The following is a 25,213-nucleotide window of genomic DNA, read 5'->3' on the forward strand; positions in this document are numbered from 1 at the left end:
AGAAGGTGGAAGTCTGAGTTAGAGCTGCGAGCATTTAAGTATTAACCACCCCCACCATCACCTGTAATGCTGGGCTCATGAGAGATTTGATCCTGTGTAGCTTTCCTTCTCTTCCACTGGGCTGGGGACCCAATTTATTCCACTCTCCGATGCCCAAGCTGTAATGGTCCACGAGGTGGTGGCAGCTGAGTGGATAAGATCACCAGGCTCAAGCTTGGAAAGGTTAAAGGAACTGAGCTCACGTCCCAGTTCCTCCACTCGGGAGCTGTGTGGCCTGGGGAAAGCTGCTTACACTCTCTGTGCCCAGTCTCCTGATGATTACAGTAGCAGCCTCAGAGGATTGCTGTGGGTGGACAGGATGATCTGTGTGGGGCTGGGTTCCCGAGAGGCATCTGTTAATTATACGAGCCTTCTCCCTTTGGGTTTGCTCTTTGTCAAAGTGAGGACTATTATTCTGGAACAAGTTGGTTTACCCTTGAATACTTCAATGCTTGGAACAGAGCCCAGTACATAAGTGATTAATAAGTATTGAATGAATGAATGTTGAGCTGAGAAAGACGCTTCAAAAATTGAGAGAAGAAAGAAGAGGAAAAGAAATGAAAACAGGTAATAGAGGATGTCTACATCATCCTTTATCAAGCATTTTAGCTGCACCAAAATCTTGGACAAGAGTTTCTGGCTTAACCTGACTGGTGGTGGCATAGTGGATAGAGCATTGACCTGGGACACTTGAGGTCCCAGGTTTGAAACCCTGAGGTTGCCAGCTTTAGCATAGGCTCACCGGCTTGAGTGCAAGGTCGCTGGCTCGAGCCCAAAGGTCACTGGCTTGAGCAAGCAATCACTGTCTAGGCTTGATCCCCTTGGTCAAGGCACATATAGACATATACGAGAAGCAATCAATGAACCAGTAAAGTGACACTCATCTCTCTCCCTTCCTGTCTGTCTGTCTGTCTGTCTCTCTCTCTCTCTCTCTCAAAAAAAAAAAAAAAGTTTCTGGCTTTCTGAATCCATGTGCCCCACCAGTCACCTGGGGATCTTTTTCCTCATCCCTGCCCTATGCATTCTCCATCTTTATTTTATCATATGCTCTGACCTGTCTTCATGCCCTAGGCCCTGAGATCCTAGAGGGGACTTGTCTGAGCCTGCTCACCACTGCATAGCACAGGGTCTGCTGCAGAGTTATTCAGTGGGAGTGTGTGAAGGAATGAGTGATGAATATCTTCATGCAGTGGGCAGACAGGCTCCTCCTGTGTGTGCTAGCTCACAGTAGGTCCACATGCTTTGACTAGTGAGGAGCACAGGGAGTTTTTTTTAGCTCCTCCAGCCTTTGTTTCTTTACCTACCAACAAGGGCCTTGGGCTTATATGTTTCAGTGCTAAATATCTGTGGGCAAAATGTAGTAAGAGCAAAGTTTGCTGCTGCCCACTAGCTATGGGACTCTTCTGCAGGCCTCAGTTACCCAGTCTGTGAAGTGGGGTAATTTCCATCTTACTGGATTCCTGTGAACCTGTATTTGGATACTGAAGGTAAAGGTGGTTAGCCTGGACTGCAGTTACTGCCCTCATCCAATACTGTCTGTCTTCGTTTCTTGCCACATTGAGGGAGAGAGAGAGCAAAAGGGCGCGCGGGGGGGGGGGGGGGGGGGGGGGGGGGATGAGGGGCAGAGACTGATTGAGATTGTGTCAGAATGACAGGAGTGAAGTTTTCTACCCATGTGCAGAGGATGGGAATAAATTTAACAAGTGTGTACTCTGCGCCAGTATACGGAGCCCACGCCCTTCCTGATTTTATATCCTACAATCCGGGGAGGTGACCTCCCTATTCCCATTTTCCAGTTGAGCCGCAGAGGGATGGGATTGGTAAATTTGCAAACCCTCGGTGGAAAGTGCTTGGCACCGCACCGGGCTCAACAGTAAACGCTCCATGGAACCGATACTTTTAGGGTCACGATGGGGAAACTGAGAGTGTCCTCTTCTCAAATTGAGTTCTTAAGATGCGGGTGGTCCTGGCTGCTCGCGGGGCTCGTGGGGCTGGGCGAGGAGGGGCGAGTCCGGGGGGGCGGGGCCTGACGGGCAGGGCGGGACCGAAGCCACGACTGTGCGGCCCTATCAGCTCCGGGGGCGTGGCCCCGGGCTAAGGAGCAACATACAAGAAGCGGCGCGCTGGACCCCAGGTTCACTGCTTTCTTCGGCGGCAGGGTTGTCCTGTGTCCTGCGATCGATCCTTCCTGTTCGTTCAGCTGCGCCCGCGCTGCCGCTGCCACTGCTGCCGCTGCCGCACAGCGCGGGAGACGCCAGCGAACTGGTGATTGAATCCCTGCGGAGGTAAGTGTGACTTAGATTCCTTTAACCTTTCCAAGCTTGATCCATTCCCGTAATCTCCAAGGAGTTGAAGTAACCAGAGCAGATGCCAGCTCTTAGGGCTTACTGTGTGCAAGCACTGAACTTAGTCCCTGTCTGCATCTCAGAACTCGGCTCAGCCGCTAGCCCTGTCACAGCTGGAGAAACTGAAGCTCACCAAGGGCAAGACTGTTGCTCGAGACCACAGCGAGAAAGGGAGGGAGCCGGGACTCAAAGCCATTCTGACTGGAGGCTCGTACTCCAGGAGATTGTGTTCTCATGTCTTCCTCTGCAGTTCGCTAGCATCGCTACACAACGGGCATCAATCAATGGAAAGCTGATAGTGTGGATGTGGAGTTTGAATGCGTCTACCTACATGTGCATGGGCAGGGTAGTGGGGGGCAGCGGGGGGATACTAATGGTGTGTTCATTTTGTTCTGCACTTTACAGGACCACGCTCCTTAATGTTTCATTTGCAACAAACCTGCAAGGTAACCTTCCTCTTCTCATATTTCAGATGAAGACATTGGGGGTTAGGGAGGTGATGTGAGTTGTCTAGTGAAACCCAGCTCTGCCTCTGAAGCTCCAGATGGCCATGGATATGTCCAAGCCTGGGGACGTCAGAGTCCTTGCAGGTTTGGGAACATGGTCCTGGGTATCTTCAGCCAGAATGGGCATCTGCATAACCTCCTTATGTGGAGAGAGTTGTGCTGGGAGCTGAAGGTTTGGTTTTGCAGTCCTGGAGAGATTAGCTGCCCTAGATGGACAGAACCAGGGCACAGCCCCTCATGTGGGGCAGACCCAGAGCCTCCCTGGCCAAGTGCTAGGTGGTTGGACAGCCAGAAGGGCTTAGCTGATGCCTGCTCATTGAAATCTTAATTTGAATTGGGCATCTTTCAGCCAAAGTTGAGTTGCTTCTCTGGTCAAGAGAAGGAGTTGGGGGCTGTGCCCATGCCCGGCTTGCCTTCCAACCTAGAGTGGTTTTGTGAGTTTTCACCTGGTGCATTTGGGCCCCTTATTCTGGCAGAATAGGGTGAGCTACCTTTCCCAGCTGGCTCGGGGCATCCAAGGTCCAGAGTCTGACAGGTGAGGGACCAGGGTCCTGCAGAAAAAGATGAGGGGCAGGTCCCCCTTCCAAGGGCTTAGTGTTTTGCACCTGCTTTTCTGCTTCTGCCTCTGATCTGGTTGTTTCCACATGGGTGAGGAGCAGAAGGTGCGGAGCTGTACTGCCGAGGCGGCAGGTATGAGGCTCTGTGCGTGCTCTTCACCTGCATTATCATCCCTGCGGCACACCTGGGCAGCAGGCCTCTTGACTTCATTTCAGAGATGAGAAACGGAGATTCAAAGAGGTGAAGTGCATGCCAGGGTCCCCTTGCTGTTGTGCCATGCTGTCATCCCTAGGTCTGTCTGGCTGCAGACCCTACTCTTAACCACTGGGTCCTGCCTCCTTTAAGGCAATTCTCTTCCCAACCACTAACTCCACCTCTGGGCCTGACATTCACACAAGGTGTTGTTTTGTCTGAGAGGTAAAGTCCAGGTAAAGACTTGTCAGCAGAGTTGATCCCAAGTCCCTGACAGTGTACCCTGCGAGGAGAATGAAGAGGATCAGTGTACAGAGTCTCTTAAGATGTAGGAGCTGGGATAGTAATAACAACATTTGTCATCATACCAGCCTGGCATGTACCCGGCATTTGCCATGGGTCAGCTATGCCCAGGGTTTTACACGGATGATCTCACTGACTTCTTTATGAGGTGGGCACTGGCCCATCCTCCTTTTTACAAGGAGGAAATTTGAGGCTTGGAGTGATGAAGGCATGTACCCAGCATGACACAGCCAGGGCAGGGGAGAGCTGCCATCCTGGCTGGGTCCTGTCCTGAATTCTGGAAGAAAGTGTTCATCCAGTGGCCAGCCCCTTGACTGTCACAGACCTCGCTGCTAGTTGAGGTTTCTCATACCACATGGGATCTAGGTCCCTGACTTGGGTTAGAGGTGGGTCTGACATGGGGGCTTGGGCTCCACTTTGCCGATAGGTACTGTTCTCAATGCAGAGAGCCCTGGCCCAGGAGCCAGATCAATACTGGCTCCCGAAGTCCTGCTTCCAGACTGGAGAGAAAAGCTGGCTGGCTGGGGGTGGGGATGGAGCCCCTGCAGAGGAGCGGGAGGCCTCTCTGAGCCTCACATTTCATCCCTCTCTCAAAGACCTCACCTCAGCTATCTGGCCTTAAGTCAGTTACCTTTAGTCAGCTGCATTTGAAAACTGGCTCTTAGAGGTAGGACCCCCAATGCTGACCTCTTTGGCCTTGTGGGAGCTGGAACGTTTCTTTTCTGTGTCACCAGTGTAATTTACTATGTATGGGAGGTGCCTCTGTGTCTGCTTGCTTCCAACCTAGGAGGCTTTTTATTTTCTTTTTTCTTTTGCAAACTCACTGGTTTTTGATCAGTCCCAGATGTGCAAACCCAGCATCACTCAAAGGGGCTGATGGGCTTGTCAAGAAAGCAAACTACAACACAGGCATCATTTCATTTCATCTTCAGTGCGTGGAGCTGCATAGATTCCCAGACTTTCGTGGGCTGGGGATCCGGAGCCCCTTGTACAGGCCTAAATGGACCATGCTTTGTTCTGGAACAGGGAGGATTGGGCAGTTCTGGCTGGTGGTTGGTAGGGCCAGCCATGCCCCCCCCTTTTTTTTTTTTTTAAATGGTTGTATTGTGGTAAAATATGCATAAACTTATAATTGACCGTTTTAACCATTTTAAAGTGTACGGCTCAGTGACCTTTAGTACATTTGCAATGTTGTGCAACCATCGCCACTGTCTAATCCCAGAACATTTTTATCATTCCAAAAGGAGACCCTGTAGCCATGATTAGCAGTCACTCCCTTTTCTCTTCTTCCCAGCCTCTAGCAACTACCAATCTGCCTTCTGTGTGGACTTACTATTATTGACATTTCACATATATGGAATTACACATATGTCGCCTTTTGTGGCTCGCTTCTTTCATTTAAGTTGATATTTTCAAGTTTACCTGTTCGTAGTATTGTCAGGGCTTCATTCCTTTTAATGGCCAAATAATAGTCCATTGTATGGATCGACCACATTTTGTTTACTCATTCTTTCACTGATGGAAGTTTGGGATAGTCCCACGTTTTGGCTATTGTGAATAATGCTTTTATTAACATCTGTGCACGTGTTTTTGTTTAAATGCTTATTTCCAATTTTGGAGGGGTCTACACTCGGATAGAATTACCAGGTCACATTAACCTACTGACTTTCTTCTTAAAGAAGCATCAGTTCAGGTCATCTCATTTCAGAATTGGTCAAGGTCCTCTGCCATGGGTGGAGGTTAAATCTGGCATTTGGTTTTGGGGGAGGGGTTGGCATTCCACCCAGGGTCACAGCAGCAACGGGCAGAGAATCCTGTCTGAGATGTGGCTCTGGGGAAGCCATGCTTTGTGTCCCAGGCTCGGCAACTCTGGGCACTCGCAGACAGACACCCCCATTTCAAAGCTATGAAGACAGTTTCCTGTGGTTCAGCCCAAAGGAGATTTATCCTCTCCGTTGTCTCAAGTGCTGTGTCAGCTTAGACTGAAACCACAGATTCAGGGGGAAAAGGAGAGGATTATGCAACCTCTGGGCCATCATTTTAAAAAAATTATAAATTATGAAATCCCACATTTTCAATCTGAGTATCTGGCACGTGTCCTATTACGAGTGCTGGATGACATCCTGGTAGGAAAACGAATTGAGCTTCCATTTCACTTGCAGTCAGGTGGTCCTGGCATTGCCCTTGCCCCAAGGTTCTTTTGGATTGGCAAAAACCCACCCAGAACTCTCTGGGAGGGGCTGCTGGCATGCAGCGGGCATCTGCTGAGACTGACTTGGTGAGAATTTGAGACATCCTTCTAGAGCAAAGAGGCCACATTCTCTGGCAGGGGAAGGTGACAGTGGGTGGGATGTTGGCAAGTTTGCACCAAGTGGAGGTACTGTGCATGTGCAAAGGCCCAGAGGTAGGAAGGGGCCTGGCACCCATGTAGAAAGGCAAGAAGCTCCACATGTCTGTAGTTTAAGAGTCAGAGCCAGGAACAGCAAGGGTCCGCCCTGCAGGTGGGCTGAGTTCTACTGATGTTGGATTCTTCGCTACAGGCTGTGGGGCACAGAAGGTGTTTTCACTTGAGAATAGAGCACTGTGGAATGAGCAGTGTCCCCCAAATTGTGGGGAGCCTATGCCTACTGGTCCCCTAGGTGACCGACTACACTTTAGGTGGTGCCAGCAGTTCCTAAGGTTCCCCCACCCCCATCTCCCTTTATAACAGAGAGAGTACTCTACAACAAAGCATCTGGCCAGTATCAGGGCCCAGCTGGGAGGTCCTCACTTTGTTCTGTTTTTCATTGTGTTTAATTTTAGTCCTGCTTCTATTCAGGGCAGAAGTGATCAAATTCTCTGCAAATGGTGGTGATGTGATGGAAAGTTACCCCCTATAAGTAAATTTGTTTGAACCCTCCAAGCAGGCCAACCTGAATAAAAATACAAAATATGTGCTAGTGTAAGTGGCTGACAGAGCCAGACAAGATTGAAAAGGGGCTGTGCTAAAGACTGCAGTTTGGGAAATGCTGGGTTCAGGTGGGGCATGAGGAGATTTGACAGGCTGTTATAATCTGGAGCAGTGGTTCTCCAAGTGGGGTCCCACTCAAACTGGGGGGCACAGTAGTACTTGGGAACTCATTAGAAATGCAGATTTGGCTTCATTGGAGCAAAGTTGGCCCGGGTGCTGAGGATGGCTCTGTGGCCTCCGCCTCAGGCACTAGAATGGCTCCATTGCAATGGAGCGACACCCCAGATTGGCAGAGCATCGCCCCCTAGTGGGCATGCCAGGTGGATCCCGGTTGGGTGCATGCAGAATTGTTTCTCTGCCTCCTCACTTCTCACTTAAGAACAAAAACAAAACAAAACAAAAAACATCAAAAAATAAAATAAAATAAAGAAATGCATATTCTCAGGCCCCTCCCAGATCTCTGGCATCAGAACTATGGGGGTGTTTTAATAAGGCTTTCAGCACTTTCTAGAACAGACTCAAATGTGAGACCTACTGTTATAGAAAGCTGATGAAAACTTTGCCCTAGGCCCTGGCCTTGGCTCAGTGGTAGAGCGTCGGCCTGGCATGCAGGAGTCCCGGGTTCGATTCCCGGCCAGGGCACACAGGAGAAGTGCCCATCTGCTTCTCCACCCCTCCCCCTCTCCTTCCTCTCTGTCTCTCTCTTCCCCTCCCGCAGCCAAGGCTCCATTGGAGCAAAGTTGGCCTGGGTGCTGAGGATGGCTCCATGGCCTCTGCCTCAGGCACTAGAATGGCTCTGGTTGCAACAGAGTGATGCCCCAGATGGGCAGAGCATCGCCCCCTGGTGGGCATGATGGGTGGATCCTGGTGGGGCACATGCGGGAGTCTGTCTGACTGCCTTCCTGTTTCCAACTTCAGAAAAATACAAAAAAAAAAACCAAAAAAAACTTTGTCCTTGGCCTGCTACAGATGGGGTGAGGGGAGCTCATTAGTGGGGATAGATGGGAAGCTGTGTGGAAGATTCTGCTTACAGGGCCTGGTGTGACCAGAGAGAAGTCACATGGCAAGAGTGGGGTGAGCGGCTTGGGAGCTAAAATGAGTACCAGAGTCAAGAAGCCCCTGAGAACAAGTTGTTGGCATGTCCATGAGTCTTTCTTCTGGAAGGAGGCTCAGCTTGTTGGCACTCATGCTCAGGCCTGAGCAAGTGTCCTAAGGAATCCGTCTCCTTCCTGCAGAGCACATTTACTGTCCCCGTACACCCAGGAGCTTGTGAGGGCTGTCTATATATTTGAAACCCGAAACCTCCCCTCTGGAAAAATGAATTGTTTCCGGGATAACATTTAAGATAGATCTGCAAATATGTGTATTATCTGCTAACCTTCCCTCTCTCCCTCCTGCCCCAAACCCGCTCCCAACACAGCTGGTCTGTTCTCCTGGGCAGAAGCTCCCAGCTGCTGAAAACGCCGTTTATTCCCAGAAACCTTCAAGACCTGGGCTTCACTAGGACTGGAGATATTTTCAGCTTTGGCGTCACTGGACAAAGTGCCCTCTCAGACGTGGGATGAACCGGGCCCTGTCTGGGAGAGTGTCTGTCTGCTGTCTGCTCCAGGTGGGCAGCCCCTGCTGCCACGCGGCCTTACCTGGGCTCCGACTCGCAAGTTCCTTGTGAAGTGCTGTCCAGGACGAGGCTCCACACTTGCCTTGGTTCAGGGACTCCAGTGGAGAGCTCTCTTGCATAGTGGTGTTCCCATTCCTTCTCTTTATTATTATTTTAAATTTTCATCTATTCACTTTTTTATTAGGGTAACAGTATGATTATACAGGTCTCAGTTGCCCAATTGTCAGAGAAAGACAAGTACCATATGATTTCACTCATATGCGGAATCTAAAAAGCAAAATGAACTAACAAGTAAAATAGAGACAGACTCAGATAGAGAGCAAGCTGGCAGCTGTGGAGGGAGGTGGGGGGGTAGAACGGAAAAGGACAAACAAACAAACAAACAAAACTTGTGGCCGTGGACAGAGTGTGGTGATTGCCCCTTGCTTCTCTTGGTCCATTCTTCAAACAGAAGCCAGAGAGATTTCAAAGTTAAAAACAAAAACACAACATATTAAGGTTTAACACAGTAGAGAGGACTGCATACTCATTTATGTAATGGTGGATAAATTTTTTCAAAGTGATATGTGCATGCTAGGACCCCAGACCTAACTGTGGGGCCTGGTCAGTCCCCCCAGGGGTCCCTCCCATTCCCCTCCCCCCATGGGTAACCATTTCTGGACTTCGAATAGTGTGGATTGGTTTTGCCTGGTTTTGAACTTTACATAGCCGGCTCCATGCATGTCTGATTACTGGACTCTTCCTTTGTTCACTGTTATGTCTGTGAGCTTTGTCTACCTCATTGCATGCTGACAGGCTTCCAAAGCATAAATCAGAACCTGTCACTATCAGCTTCATCCCTCCACCACCATGCTTGTCATTGCATTTACAGTAAAATCAAGACTCCTTATCGTGGTCTTCAAGGCCCCTCACCTCCTGGCTTTACCTGCCCCTGTGATGCCATTTTTCCCTCTTTCCCTCGTGCTGAGACACTGACTACCTCTAAGCCTTTGTCCTTACTGTTCCTGCTTCCTGGAGTTCCCTTTCCTTGAGATCTCAGTGAGAGCCCACTCTCTGTCCTGGCCAGAGTGGTCCCTACCCCGAGCTCTGCCCAACTTCCCCTCCTGTTCCCAGGGCTGCTTCCTCCATGTGTGTTGTCTTTATCTAGTTGCTGCTGTCTCCTCCCTTTCCCAAGAGTGGATTGTCTTTTATTATTATTATTATTGATTTTATAGAGAGAGGAAGGGAGGGAGAGAGAGAGGAGAGAGACAGAAACATCTGTCTGTTCTTATAGGTGCCCTGACCAGGGATCGAACCCGCAACCTTTGTGTTTTGGGACAACACTCTAACCAACTGAGCTATCCAGCCATGGCAAGAATGGACTGTCTTGTTTTCTTGCATATCCCAAGGACTCTGTGGCCATCTTAGGGTTTTTGCCCTGAAGATTTTCATTGGCAGAGCAATGTGGAGATTTCATAGTCTGGTGCTATAGAATGCCTGAGCCTGTGTCTTTAAGCTTGGTTCAAAATCAGTGGTCGTAACAGATACCACCCAGTACCAGTGAATCAGGCAAGAGGCTGGCCCAGGTGCTGCCAGCTCTGAAGCCTGATGAGAAATGATCTGGGATGCTTGAATTCACACAGGAAGACAAGGGAAAGAAACAGTAAGGGCCTAAGAAACTGCTAGGTCCTTAGATTCAGCTTTTTAGAACCACTATTTTTGTAAGCTTCACATCCTCCCTCCTCCAGCCCTGGAAGAAATTCAGGGCCTCATTGTGCCCATGAGGAATTGGAGACCCTGAGAGATAAAGGATCCTCCTGGGCAGCTTTACCTGGTGGAGTCAGGATTCAAACCCAGGTCTGACCTAAAGTCCATGCTTTTCCACCCTGCCTCTGGCAGCCCTGGTTGCCTTCTGGCATCCGCTTTAGAGATGACAGTTTCTAGCTGTTTATCTAAAGCAGTGGTAGTCAACCTGGTCCCTACCGCCCACTAGTGGGCGTTCCAGCTTTCATGGTGGGCAGTAGCGGAGCAACCAAAGTATAAATAAAAAGATAGATTTAACTATAGTAAGTTGTTTTATAAAGATTGATTCTGCCAAACTTAGCGAAAATCTGACATAAAGTACTTGGTAAGTCATTATTATTATATATTTTAACTTGCTGTAACTCTGCTTTCTAAATTTTATAAAGTAAAGTGACTTCCCTACTTTATAAATCACCATTACTGTGGAACCGGTGGGCGGTTAGAAAATTTTACTACTAACAGAGATACACAAGTGGGCGGTAGGTATAAAAAGGTTGACTACCCCTGATCTAAAGCTTTGTTGAGAGCATTGTTCCTAAGGAAATACCCACACATCTGCAAGACAAAAAAAGGAGCCCCAGGAGGTATGTGCCGGTGTTTTAAGACCATATTAATTAATTATCCAGTCACTTTTTAGAGTGGCTTCTTTGATATATTTTCTTGGCTTGCACTGAATACATCTGGTTTTTAGTTGTTTTTTTGTTTGTTTGTTTTGTTTTGTTTGTTTGCACAAAGTCGATTAAGAGTCTGTTGAATGAGTTTTCTTCTCTTTATGTCCAAAATTTTGTATATTCTCTGGATAGTGTTTAAAAAATGGAACGGGTGTGTATATTATACTTGTTCAATATATATTCCACAAGAACATATCTTTTGCCAAGGGACAAGAGGAAAGAAGGTGCCCTTGGGGTGGGTATTTCTCTTAAGCCAAGTGGACGGCTGGCCATCTGTCCTTGGTTGTGGGGACTCCAGGGTGCCTGTTTCCTCCCCATCCAGCCCTAATCCTGGGCAGAAGTGTTTAAGGAAAACCAAGGAGATTGCCTGCCACCCCACCCCGGGTGTCTGGTACTGACCCAGACGCTCTTCCTGAGAAGTTCTGCCCAGTCCTGGGATATGCCCGAGACATGCCTGCTGGGGAATGCTGTTCCGTCCTCCCAGCCACCACTTCATTCCTGGAATTGCTGGGTGGTATGTGGGTAGGACTGTGATCTGTGCTTGGCCTCTCTCCTACCTCGAGTTCTTCTTTGTGCTTCTGAGGAAGAGCAGAGCCCGAGGCACTCCGGCCTTGGGGTTAGCAGCTGTCCTGTGGGTGGGGTGTCTCACTGAATGTGTCTGGCTGGCATGGGGGGGGGGGGAGGTCATAACTGCCCTGACATTTTGGGGAGCTGCTGCCTGGATGAGCCAGGACTGTTAAGCAGATGGAATGTGACAGATGCATTGGCACTGTCCACAGGCATTCTGTGTGACCGCGAGCAAGTTGCTTATCCGTTTTGAGCCTCAGTCTCCTCGTCTGTACAATTGGGCTTATAATCGCAGTGGCCCCATTTGTCTGTGGAGAGGATGAATCTGAGGTGCTGGGAGTAGAGGCTGGCTGCTCTGTTCATACTCATCACGCTTTGGCTGGGTTATTGGTGATGACTGTTCATTGAACACTGAAGCCTGCTGGGGTATGAAGTTGAACAAGGCTCAGTACCAGCCAGTGGCGTGCTGGGACCGGTTCTCTAATTAAAGTTTCAGAAAAGGTTGTGAGCCAGTAAAACACAACCATCATTAAACGTTAACTTATATAAACTTCTAGTTAGATCCGTCATTTAAAATGAAGGTAACAAATAGTCAAAACTCATCATGTCCTAATTTTTTACTACACTTTACTACTAGCTCCGCTCTTGAGGTTATTCATGTGGTTGTACAATCTTTCCAAAAAACCCCGTATTCAGTACCTCATGTTGCTTGCTTGAAATTGGCTATGGTGAAAGTATTTATACCAGGACAATTGGCAAACACTACAAATCAGGGTGGGTATTTATTTATTTATTTATTTTTAGCAATGGTTGTTAAGCATTTGCCAGTAATACCACTGGTTCCAGCCCTCAAGAAGCACATAGTCTAGCTGGTGAGGCAGACAGTACAAACAGAAGCATCACAAGCTGGTGAGTTCTAGGGCATCCAGGGATCAGTTCACTCAGCTATGACAGAGCCCTGATGGAGATAGAGCTCCATGGCAGCCATGGCTTCTGAGCTGGGTCATCGTCATCAGCACAAATGACCATATTCATCTGTGCAGATGGTCCCTGGCCAGTTGGTCGGCACTAATGCTCTAGATCTGATCCATGACATCTTGGCACCTGCTTCTCCAGAAGGTGGGGAAAAAGTGGCCACAGCTCAAATCATGTGCTGTGTAAAGTGTGTTTTAAATTTAAGGGAGGGTTCTCCCTTCTCCAGCACAAGGATTAGACATTTAATAGGATTTTTAAAAGTTAGATTTCGCCTCAAGGCAGAGGTGGGGCTTTGAAATTATGTGGTGAAGAGAGAAGAGTCTTTTTCATTTCATTCTTTATCATTAATGCTAGCCTTCTAAGAATCCCTTCAGACAAATGCGGGTGTGAGGCATTTAGCAGCCTCACTGTCATTGTAATAGCTAACACTGTTAGTTCTACGCTACATAGCTGGCTGGCATGGTCATGTTTAATCTCTCTTCATTCCTCACTCCACGGCTCAGCCCTGGACCCTAACCTGCCCCTCCCTGATTTGTCCCACCCCTCCTCTGGCTCAGGCTGTGCAGATTAATCCCTGCTCTTTGGTGAAGTCTCAGCTGAATAGTCACCGCCTCCCTGAAGCCTTCTGGCGCTTAATCACGCCTATACACTTGCTGGCCTTGTTCGCCAATGTCCGTCAAACCCTCCAATTCCCCTCTACCTTATAGATGCGGGCACTGGAGCCCAGAGAAGCTACCGGGCTACATGCCATGTCTATTTTTTTTTTTTAATTGAACTTATTGGGATGACATTGGTTTGCAAAACCGTACAGGTTGCAAGGGTACAACCCAATAGAACTTCATCTGCCCACTGCACCATGAGCCCATTGCCCCAAACAGTCTCTTTCCATCCGCTTACCCACCTCTGTCCCCCTCCACCCTCCCCTACCCCCTTTCCCTCTATCACCACACTGTTGTGTGTGTCCATGTGTTATGTCTATATGGTTTATTTGCTTAATTCCTTCACCTTCTCTTATCCAGCCCCCCATCCCTTCTCCTCTGACAGCTGTCAGTCTGTTTCCTGTGACCCCGCCTCTACTTTTATTTTGGGTTTTTTTATTTTTTATTTTTTTATTTTTCTGAAGCTGGAAACGGGGAGAGACAGTCAGACAGACTCCCGCATGCGCCCGACCGGGATCCACCTGGCACGCCCACCAGGGGCGAAGCTCTGCCCACCAGGGGGCGATGCTCTGCCCCTCCGGGGCGTCGCTCTGCCGCGACCAGAGCCACTCTAGTGCCTGGGGCAGAGGCCAAGGAGCCATCCCCAGCGCCCGGGCCATCTTTGCTCCAATGGAGCCCTGGCTGCGGGAGAGGAAGAGAGAGACAGAGAGGAAGGAGGGGGGGGTGGAGAAGCAAATGGGCGCTTCTCCTATGTGTCCTGGCCGGGAATCGAACCCGGGTCCCCCGCATGCCAGGCCGACGCTCTACCGCTGAGCCAACTGGCCAGGGCTTCTACTTTTATTTTGTCCGTCAGTTTATTTCGTTCATTAGATTCCGCATATGAGTGCAATCATGTGGTATTTGTCTTTCTCTGACTGGCTTATTTCACTTAGCTTAAGGCTCTCCAGGTCCATCCATGCTGTTGCAAAAAGTAAGACTTCCTCTTTTATTTCACAGCCAAGTAGTATTTCATTGTGTAAATGTACTCATCTGTTGATGGACACTGTGGCTCTTCCAATCTTGGGAGGAGAGGGGGAGACACACATTCATTCCACAAATATTTATTGAACACCAGCTTGGCAGACGTTGGTGCTTTAGCTATGAATAAGCCGACAGGTCTGTGGACGTGGTTAAGCAGTGACCCCGGAGTTGAGTCTTGAAGTGAGGAGCAGGACTTAATCTGCCTAGCGTGGGCCGGCGGAGCGGGTAGGACAGGGTCACAGGATGAGCTGCGGGAACAGCATGTGCAAAAGCAGGGAGCTTGGCACAGTCTTGGAGCTGACGGCTGACAGGCTCAGTCCTTCGATTCATCTTTCTGGCCGACTTTCCTAAACACAGACAAAGACAGCCGAGCCAGATGATGCATCAAACTTAAACAAACCGTGTTCCTTTCTCTCACTCACTCACTCCTGAGGGTTGAGTTTGGTGGCAGCATTGCCTGGGAGGTGACCTCGAGGAGACCCCTTGTTCGATTGAGAACACGAGGACCTGCTGACCTCCTGTGTACCCGTAGAGCATCGGCCAGGTGTGGAGGGGGCAGCGACAGCTGTTGAAAGTTCCCCAAGCTTTCAGAAAGCTTGATCTCAAGGCTTGGCTCCACGGGCTGCACAACCGCTCAGATCTCTCAGATCCCAGGCAGTGTCGCCTGGACTGCGTTTTACTTTCTGTATAATGGGGTTGAAAACAGCCACCTCCTTGGCAGAGAGCAAATGCCCTTGAAAGCTTCAGGCTATGCTGCAAGAATTTGACTCCTGTGACTTTCATTCACCAGGCTTGGGTCTCCCTGTTGACCTCGGGGTTTGAAATCATTGTCGGTCCCTCCCTACCTCTCTGGTGGCCTGCTGCCTGGTACGCACCCTTGAGACCCCAATGCCTTTATCATATTTGTGGTCTGCCTAACTGTGCTCACAGAACTGCCAGGCTCGGTTTTACAACTTTGGCAAAGAAGAACGACGTCTTCCAGAAAGCATTTCTGCCGTATTATAGGGCCATCCACGGCGGATATTTCAGTCTGTTGGTAGGAGGCCAGTGGAGACAAAGCTGAAGAGGGCTTCTCTACAAAATGCCTTTGGGGATACCTCCCTCAAACCACTTTGGCAACCTTAGGAAAATTGGGGGCAGCAGTATAGAGCCAAAGAGTGTGGGCCTCACTGTCAGGGTGCCGAAGTGTGAACTCCTCCAGGGTGTTAGGAGAACAGCCGGGGCCCCAGCAGCTGGAGCGCGCTCTACAGAGAGCACCCACTGATGACAAGGGTCAGAGGTCAGTTGGTTACATTTGAGTCAAAGGCATGTCAGCAGATGGAGGTTGGAGAGGTGTCAAGCCCAGTAGTAACAGGGGCATGTTTTGGTGAAATGTCACCATGATGTAAAGGTTTCAGTCCCCTGGGGACTTCTCATCAATAGAGCTGTCGCCTGACCCTGGGGACTGATGCCTCGGCTCCACCGAGCCCAGCAGTCTGCACAGGAGGCAGAGGAGGACAAAGAGGATTAAAGAGGGAGGTGGGGTTATTGGTGGGGGGCAGCCTCCCCCGCAGGAGTGATGACAGGAAATCCAGGGGGTGGTAGTAAGAAAGGGCTCAGAGGTCAGATGAAGCTGCATCCTAACCCTGGGTTTTCTGCTGGCCGGTTGTATGACCTTGACTGGGTTCCTTAAACACCACAGTCTCCTCATCTGTAAACTGGGAGTGGGACCCAAACCTCAAGGTCACTGGGAGGTGAATTGAGAAATGCAGCAGCTGGCACACAGTAGGTCTCCCTCGGTGTAAACCCCCTGCTGGCCTGCCTGGGAGGAGCATGTGCTTGTCATTGGAAAGCTCCAGGTGGCCTGGGACAGTGTGTATGTCTCTTTGGAAAAAGGTTTGTTGTTGTTGTTTTTAATTGTAAATGGCAAAGAGACTGAAGTGCTTTAGCTCTAATTTCTGCTTGAGCTGTGTGGGCAGCAGAAGCTGAATGATTGGAACAGGCCAAGGGTGCTGGCATTGCCCATGAAGTGGGCCCTGGCCCATGGGCCTGTTGCTTTGACAGAGCGCCGACGCTGTCACTGCCAGGTTCCGGCCATGTCTTTGCCTTGGCCTCCTAATCTGCCTCCTTTTCCCCTGCCTTTCCCTCTCCCATATAGCAGCCAGCAGGATATTTGGAGCACGATCCTGTTCATCCAGTTATCTGAAGCACATACCAGTCTGGTAGGGCTGCCATAACCAAGGACCGCAGACTGAGTGGTTTAAAGAACAGACATTTGTTGCCTCACAGTTCTGAAAATCAAGGTGTCAACAGGGCTGGTTCCTTCTGAGGCCTCTCTCCTTAGCTTGTATTGTAGGCAGCCATCTTCCTGTGTCTTCACATGGGCTTCCCTCTGAGCGCGTCTGTCCTAGTCTCCTCTTCTTCTTATATGGACGCCAGTTGTATTGGATTAGGGCCCATCCTGATGACCTCGCTTAACTTCATCACATCTTTAAAGGCCCGATCTCCAAATACAGTCACATTCTGAGACGCCGGGGGTTGGGGCTTCCACCTATGAATTTAGGACAGACACAACCCAGCCCGGAACCCTGTGCCGGTACCACGCTGAGAATGCAGACACGAGTGGGACGCCAGCCCTGTTACCCCTACAACTCTGCTGTATCTTCATTGTTCTCCTGCTGCCCACACTTAGCAAGAGCATCAAGATCCGGGCCTGGCCCCTCTCCAGCATGGACCCCAGCCACCCTAGCTCCATTCGGGCCAAACCCCTTTCAGTCCCAACAGTATACTGGACCTGCCGCCCAGCCTGGTGCCGCAAATGCCATAACCCAGGGCAAGTCTGCATTTCCCAGGCCAGCAACTGGCGCAGAGTGGGGAAGTTACAGAAACCTTTTCTCTTCTCTCCTTTCACTTGTGTTCCTTGCAGTGGGAAGGTCCAGGAAGCCCCATGGTTCTCCCAACTCTAAACTCCGCCTGAGGCTTTACCAGTTCTCTTTGGAACTTTCAAGGGAAGGACCCGTTTATAGGTCCCTGAGTGCTGGGGGCACTTGTTCGGGGGAACATGCCAGAAGGATGCACTTGGGACCCACAGTTGTTTCACTGCCCTTTCGTGCATTGGCATTTTGCTTTGTTTTAAAGTAGACAAGTCCAGAGGATAGGATGCGTTCACCACCTAGGTCCAGTGTTGGAGGATGCCCTCTTTGGTCACAACTTTACAGTTTCTGCCAACTCAGCCTGTCCCCCTAGAGTGAGCAGAGGTTGACACTTCCGTATTTGTTTGAGATTTTAAATTTTAAATAACACATTGAAGATAAAGATGAAGTCCCCCACATTCTCCCTCCCAGTCCCATTGCCCTCTCCCCAGACTCAGCCACCACTGTGACCTTGGTTGGATTCAGTCCTGGGTTTACCACACACACACACACACACACACACACACACACACACACACACACACACGAACACACACACGTACACAAGCACAAACTATATACATATGTGTATATAGTTTATATATAGATATTTGTATGAATGTATACATGTATGCCCAAAAATATGCAAAATATGATTTATGTGATTTAAATTTTATATAAATAGTACAATTAGCATAATATTTTACAACTTGCTATTTTAACCCAATATATTTGACTTTTTATTTATGCTGACACGCACCTAGCTCTAGTTTATTCCTTTTACCTGCTGTATAATATTCTACCCCATGACTACCCACAATTTACTTACTGATTACCCTACTGATCGCTGTTTGAGTCGTGCCCATTGGCAGTTCCACCAGGTTTTAGTTTGGTGGAGCAACAGCTGGGTTACACGAGCAGTTCATGTTTCATGTTTTTGCAGGTGCCCTGCCCCTCCGGCTACTTTAGCGTAGAGTAAAGCACATCGAGTGCTGTCATAATGCCGGAGCGGACGCTTCTTGATGTCAGTCCTCACACTTCACTTTGCCTCAAATCTCAGCCCAGCGTCAGTGTGTTTTGGCGTCTCCGGCAGCCTGACCTTCTGCCGCTGGGAAATGTTCATATATGGTGGTGTGACTAACCTGAGAGAAGAAGTCAGGGACCCTGAGAGGTTCTGCATTACTGAGTTGACTCCCAGTGGGGCGAGTGAGCACGCAGAAGGGAACTCCGTAGGAGGGAGGCTACTGGTGGTTTACGCCAAAGAGAGCCAGGCCTCCCCTGGGGATGGCGGTTATTTTTATCTGAAGCTCGGGCTTGGTCAGGACCCTGGAGAGTTTCCAGGGTCGGAGATGGGAACTGCCTCTTTCCCAGAGCTCCTCGGCTTGGCTCTGCCTCCTGGGACTCCCGGGTTTGCCTTTCGGGCTCCTGCCCCTTCTGTGCCTTGCCCCTGAGGCTGTCCTCTGGCTGCCATTTTTTGTTTTCAGCAAGCTTGACTGGTGAGCACCCGGTGATCACTAATGTGAATGAAGACCAGAGGAGCCTTGTTGTAAGGATTGAGCTTCCCAGGGTTCCCAGCAGGTCAGCACTGAGGCACAGCTGTCACCCCCCCCCCCCTCTCGGAAGCCCTGTCCTCCAGCTGCCGGTGATGTCCTAAATCAGCCCTGTCCCACTGGGCGGGGCTGTGACCTTCCTTGCCATCTCCCCAGACCAACTAGGAGCTCTTTGAGGCCAGGGACAGTGTCTTCTTTAACTTCATGTCCCAGGGTCTATCTAGCACAATATAGGTGCCCAATAAACGTCACCGGGTGACTGACCAACTCTCCCTTGGGAGTCAGGCCGAGGCGAGAGACGTAAATGAACACACTCACTCAACCCCTGCCTTATCTTTTTGGATCAGGTGGCAGCCAGGAAGAGGCCTGCAGTTTGTAGCCCTTTAGCAGAGGAGAGACCCCGGCCTCCAGGGAGAAAGGAGCCAGAGTAGCATGAGGGAAAATCCTAAACCCTCAGAGTCATCAGACCTGGCTTCACATCTCAGCACCTGCACTTACCACTACAGCAGCCTTGGGCTCGTTGCATCACCCCTCTTAGGCCTCAGCTTCCTCACCTGTGAAATGGGAGTGATGACAGATCAACCTCCCGGGTTGTCCTGGGATTGGAAGGATGTGAATGAAGTGACTGGCCCACATAGATGTTCAGGAAGGAGTTTAAGAAGGAACAAAAGGCACAGTAGAAATTCACCTAATAAGATTGGACTTTGGAATTTTAAAGTTAGGAAGTGAGTGCCAGGGAAGAAAGGTTAGTAAGAAGATTATTTGGGGGAAGGACTTATAGCTCAAAAGCAAGTAAGGACTTCATCAAGACCCTTGATGAGTAATAAAAGTGAGAGCTTTTTTTCCCAGTCGGCACCATGGATCACTGTGAGGGGTGAATCCCAACTGATGTGACCACATAGCCCCACAGCCCTGACAAGTGTCAGAGTTAGGGTTTGGGGAAGGGCAGCTCCAAGACAGGGCGGTGAAAATCTGGGAGTCCTCCCCACCCTCTTCTTCTGCGCCCCGCGCACTGCTGTTGGTTTTGTCAACCAACAATAGGTAACCGCACTGATGTGTCCATTGGGTACTGATTACCCATGTGAACCACTATTTAGCAGCCTAAAGGGTAACACCCATCAGTGCCTGGAATGGGCTCGTGCTCGATTGTTGAGCCAGGCAGGTTCGGGGATGAGAATGGGGTACACAGCACCCCTTGGAGGTCCTCCCTCTTTCCACCATCACTTCCTCCAAGGGTCAAGTCGACAGGTGACTTGCTCGGCAGACACGTGGAGTATGTGACCAGTGTGTGGCTAGTGCCAGTGGAAGGGCAGCGATAAGGGGAATCTTGTGAAGTGATGGTTGTGGGAATGCCTGTTAACCACATTTAGTAAACTGATCTTACTTCATGGTGACCAGGAAGTTTGCTACTAATGCTGGTTCAGGGAAAATTCTTGGGTGATGTGAAGTGACCTTATCCATCTCTTTTGGGAGCAGGAGAAAGAATTTAACTCAGGCTGTAGACTCACCTGAGTCTTGAATGAGTAGAAATGCTGACTCAAAATTAGAAAAAATAGTGACAAGAAAACTTGGGTCCAGGAGAGATTGTTCCAGGATATCCTATGTGGAGGCTTGGCAGCTTACCTTGCTAGAAACCCTTTGCTTGAATCCCAGCTCCACTGGGACTTCGGTTATTTAGATCTGTGAGCCTCAGTTTGCGCATCTGCAAAGTGGGGAGAATACTACTTACTCCATTTACTGCCCATGCCAGTGCTGGAGCTGATTTACTACTGACTGACCTTGTCTCCCGCTGCCCTCTGCTTCCTTTCAGAGCCCTCAAGCACCCGGCTCTGCCTCCGGAGCCCAGGTTGCCCCGTCACCCCTGTGCCTGCTGCTGGACAGGAGCCATGAGCTGCGTCCTGAACGGCCTCATCCCCTTGGGGCTTGTGCTGCTGGTGTGTGGAGTCCAAGGCTTTCTCCTGCCCAACGTTACACACTTAGAGAAGCTGCTCAGCAAATACCAGCAGGAGGTGCCCCACGTGCGTGGCCGCAGGGCCATCCCCAGGTCGGACCAGGAGGAGATCCTTCTCCTTCATAATAAACTGCGGGGCCAGGTGTACCCCCCAGCCTCCAACATGGAGTACATGGTAAGTGCTGGCACTCCCTCCGGGGAGGGCTGTTCCCCATCTGGTCTGTCCCCAGTCACTGGGAATGTGGCAGGTTTGGGTCTTGGGCAGTAGAGCGTCCCCTGCCTCTGTCCTGACCCCTGAAAAAGAGCACCCGTGATTCCCCAGCAGAAGCTGCCTCATTGCCAGCTCCTGGTGTCACCTCTCCAGGGCTCAGCCCACATACCCACCCTGCCTATGGGGCCTTCCGGAAGGTGGGTGGGAGAGTCTCAGGACTGGGCTTTGGCGGGTTCAGTGCCTTTCCTTCAGAGGGACACGGACTAGTTGCAGGGCAAGTATCCAGCTAGGAAAGCACAAGCTGAGTGGGAGATGAGGGGCCAGGGGGGACCGGAGGAGGTCAGAGGGCTGGTGTGAGCGGGGGAACTGGGCGTAAGCATGCGTGTATTCATTAATTTATGCATGCATTATTCTGGGTGATAGTCCACACAGGTAACATTGTTGTGGAAAGGACACTGATCATTAGTGTCAGTTGTAAACAGCTCACCCCACAGCCAGACCTATGATTGCCGGTCCTGTACCCATTTGTTTGGAGAACATTGTTTTGAGGGCCTACTATGTGGTGGGCATGGCTGGAGCTGAGAGAAAGGTGGGAGGCGTGGATGGGCCAGCGTAGGGATGCTCCTCCTCAGATGGAGGGAGGGAAATCCCGGTTTGGCTGTGTCCTGTTGCATACCAGACATCAAGTCTGCATGACTCCAGCCAGAATTTCAAAAGCCTGAACCCCCCAGAGACCCTGCCTGGCCTGTCTTTCTTTCCCTAACTTGATCTTTGCCCTCCCTGCTCCCCTCCTCTCTGAGCTGTAGGAAATGTTATGGACTCAGGCCAACGGCAAGCAAGGTTCACATTGCTCTTGAACCATGGCACAGAATAAGTAGTGAGCTTCTGAGATGCCAGTGGCCCTCACAGTAGGATGGGCACCAGCCCAGGCTCTGCCCTGCCTCTCTGGACACTGGAATGTTCTTGACTGACTACTTCCAGAGTGATCTTGGTGCATGTGCAGGCTACACTCGTCTCCACTGCCCACCTCTTCCCCACTGGGAGACAAATAGGTCACTGACTTCTACTGCGGGGGAAGGGGTGATCCATGAGTCCAGAAGATAGGAAGGAGGAAGTCCAACTTCAGAGGGTCCCATGGTGCGAACTGGGTCTGCCAGGACCTGCTGAGCACAAGGAACAGCAGGTAGCTCGCCCTCCTGAAGGCGAGAGGTGGGTGCATTTATCCACAAGCCTGCCCCCCATTGGCTGAGGGTGGCCCCTGGGAGTGTTGACCCCTCCACCCCCACCTGCATTCAGGCTTTGCTTGAATCTTAGATCCCAGGCAGCTCAGGGCTTGGCAGGCACTGAAGGTGGGGCACTGTTGGCGAGGGATGAGTGAGTGTGCCCAGAATACCCACACAGCTCCCTGGGAGATGAGTCGGGTGTGAAGCACGTTCCCAGGGGCTCTGTCCAAGGGCAGGACTTGCCCCAGCCCAGCACATTGAGGAGTCTTGGTTGTCTTGGCTAGAGAGAGGCAGGAGCACAGGAGGAGGAGAGGAGAGCGGGCAGCTATATGACACTCAATGCTGGGCTTTCATGGTTAGTTTAACCGGCTTCCTCCTATTCCTGGGCAGGTTCCCGGGCTCTGCCCGGACAGACTTTCAGTGGGCACCTACTGTGTGCCAAGGGCTGGGGCTCCCCAGGATGGGGGGGCCGGCCCCTCCCTGCCTGTGAGCAGGCGCATCTGTCCAGGGCCTCGGGGAGGAGGCGTCGCAGCAGCTGCTGCACGGTCAGCACCGAGGGCCGCTCGGCGTCTGTTCCTCCGCAGGAGAGAAATGACCCCACTGGCTTGTTCTCTGTGTTCTTCCCTGAGTCCTTTGTGTTCCCTGGGCCAGCTGGGAGGCAGGACGCTGTGGAGCCTGTCTTCAGATTCTTTGGCCCAGACCTCTGTCCCTCTATCTACCCCCTGGCTTAGGGTGGGCCATGATGCCATCGGGAAACAGGGCTGGGCAAGTTGAAGGCATTTCTTGCTACTTAAAAATATAATTATGCCTGGCCTGTGATGGTGCAGTGGATAAAGCATCAACCTGGAACGCTGAGGTTGACGGTTCGAAACCCTAGGCTTGCCTGGTCAAGGCACACACAGGAAGCAACTACTATGAGTTGATGCTTCCTGCTTCTTCCCCTTCTGCCTTCTCTCTAAAAATCAGTAAATAATAAAATTTAAAAAATAATAATAAGCCTGACCAGGCGGTGGCGCAGTGGATAGAGCGTCGGACTGGGATGCGGAAGACCCAGGTTCGAGACCCCGAGGTCGCCAGCTTTAGCCCAACGTCGCTGGCTCCAGCAAGGGGTTACTCGGTCTGCTAAAGGCCTGCGGTCAAGGCACATAAAAAAATAAATAATAAATAAAATATATCCAAGATTTTAAAAGTATATATAATTATAATGGTAAAATATACATAACATGAAATTTACCATTGTAACCATTTTTAAGTGTACAATTCGGCGACATTAAGTACATTCACATTGTTGTGCGATCATCAGCACCATCATCTGCAGGACTTACTCATCCTCCCACTTCACAGGTGAAGGGACTGAGGCTGAAAGAAGAAGAGACTTAGCCAATGTCACCGGCATGTTAGAGGTGGTATAAGAGTTGTGAGGACGGCCTTGACCCCAGGTTCCTCAGAGTTCTTTGCTGACCTGCCACTCCCCGCTTCCTGAGTTAGGGACTCAATCAAGAAATGCACACAACCTAGTGCTACAGATGCCGACACCGACCTGGGGGTTTACCCAGGGCCACAGCGGGAGGTGTCACAGCATTTTTGGTTCTTACACCTATCCCTGGCTCTGAACGTGCACCCCTCTTCCCCCTGCAGACCTGGGATGAAGATCTGGCAAAGTCGGCGGCGGCATGGGCCCACGAGTGCATCTGGGAGCACGGGCCCACCAGTCTGCTGGTGTCCCTTGGGCAGAACCTGGCCGTCCACTGGGGCAGGTAAGAGCCACCATGGTTCCCCCACCCTTACTTGTGAACTGGCCACCAGGGCTGAGCACCTACTGTGTGCCGGGCTTGATGCTTGCTGTCGATTATCACATTTAGCCTCATGATTGCCACTGAGAGAGACACCACCCATGCCACTTATGGGTGGGGAAACTGAGACTCTGTGCCCAGGAACACTTCCGAGCAATTAGCGAAATGGACGTGAGGCTGGTTGCTGACTCTAGACACTGATCCCTGGGCTCAGGGGGGTTTTGCACTGTGGGTTCCCCATTCCGTCTCCTTGAAAGGGTTCTTGAGTCAGTGGCAGCTGGCCAGGAAGGAGCTGGCTGGGCCAGCTGGGAAGGTGGCAGCGTTCAGTCCGTCAGTGGCAGATCAGCACTGTCTCTTTCTCCGCAGCACGTTTCTGTTCCTCTTCTTCTTGAAGGCCCAGCCAGGTTCCACCTCGTGGGCAGGTGTCCCTCACGTTCCGTTCTCTGGCCATGGAGGGCTCGTTCACACCACTGAACCTCTGAGGCCTTCTGGCCTGGCAGTGCCTTTGTCCCCTTGCTCATAGGAGGCATTTGACAATGGTCAGTTAAATGTCATTCCCTGCCTTCCCCCAGATCAACCGGACCACATACTTTCAGCCCGGCCAAAAGTGCCCTTTAGGCTGAGGGGGCTGGTTTCCTTAGAGGAAGTGGAGGCAATGTCCTCTGACCAGTTTAGACTTACCCACAGCCAGCATGCTGTGCCCACAAGTCCTCTGAGTCTGGATCCAGCGGTGGCCGGGGTTACGGGGTCCACTCTCTCTCATTTTGTCCTATTCATCAAAAAGTTGGACTGCCCTTGAAATATCCCCTCCAAAGACAGGTCAGGGTTTGCTTTGCTCAAACCCATATATTGCCCAACTCTTGAAGTTCTGGAGTTTAATTTAGCCACGAGCAGTGACACTTTCCTTTAGGACAGTTCCTTTTCGGGACAAAGCCTGGGCAGGTGTCACGATGGAGCTAGGGAGACATGACTTCATGGAAGCAAATCGATGCAGTGTATTTTTCGCTATTGAATTCTGCTTCTTATAAAGTCAGTCTATGATAGCATTAAACGAAAATGTCTACAAGGGAAGGAATTCCTCGTCCCACTGTCCCAGCTCAACCCTGTTCACTCTCCAGGCTCCTGTGTAGCATTTGGCTGTAGGCCGGCATATTTTTACATAGTTGTAACTGTGGCCAGGACAGCTTTCAATTCATTTTTTTTTTCTTCTCATACAATACTAGACAATTTTTATATTCCATAGTTGTCATCGTTATCGTCTCATAAGGGCTGCCTATGGGTTATCAAGTTGACAGGCCAAAATTTAGCCATTCCGTTCTTGTAGCTTGCTTTTGTTGTTGTTGTTGTTGTTGGCTCGTTTGAATGGTTTTATTAGGAGAATTATGAGGACTGGGATTGATGGGTCAAAG

General features: G+C 50.5%; 1 protein-coding gene across 1 annotated transcript in view; it reads left to right on the plus strand.

Moving 5' to 3' along the window:
• The first annotated feature begins 2,175 nt into the window (after window positions 1–2,175).
• The window catches only part of CRISPLD2 (cysteine rich secretory protein LCCL domain containing 2), a 66,175-nt gene continuing 43,137 nt past the window's right edge, over window positions 2,176–25,213 (plus strand). Inside the window, exons 1-3 of the mRNA XM_066349092.1 lie at window positions 2,176–2,324; window positions 20,437–20,752; window positions 23,650–23,768. Of these exons, the coding sequence (XP_066205189.1) occupies window positions 20,513–20,752; window positions 23,650–23,768 (359 nt within the window). The 5' untranslated portion in view covers window positions 2,176–2,324; window positions 20,437–20,512. The remainder of the gene's footprint in view (window positions 2,325–20,436; window positions 20,753–23,649; window positions 23,769–25,213) is intronic.

Source organism: Saccopteryx leptura, chromosome 9 (assembly GCF_036850995.1).
Source record: "Saccopteryx leptura isolate mSacLep1 chromosome 9, mSacLep1_pri_phased_curated, whole genome shotgun sequence".
In the NCBI taxonomy this organism is placed as follows: domain Eukaryota; kingdom Metazoa; phylum Chordata; class Mammalia; order Chiroptera; family Emballonuridae; genus Saccopteryx; species Saccopteryx leptura.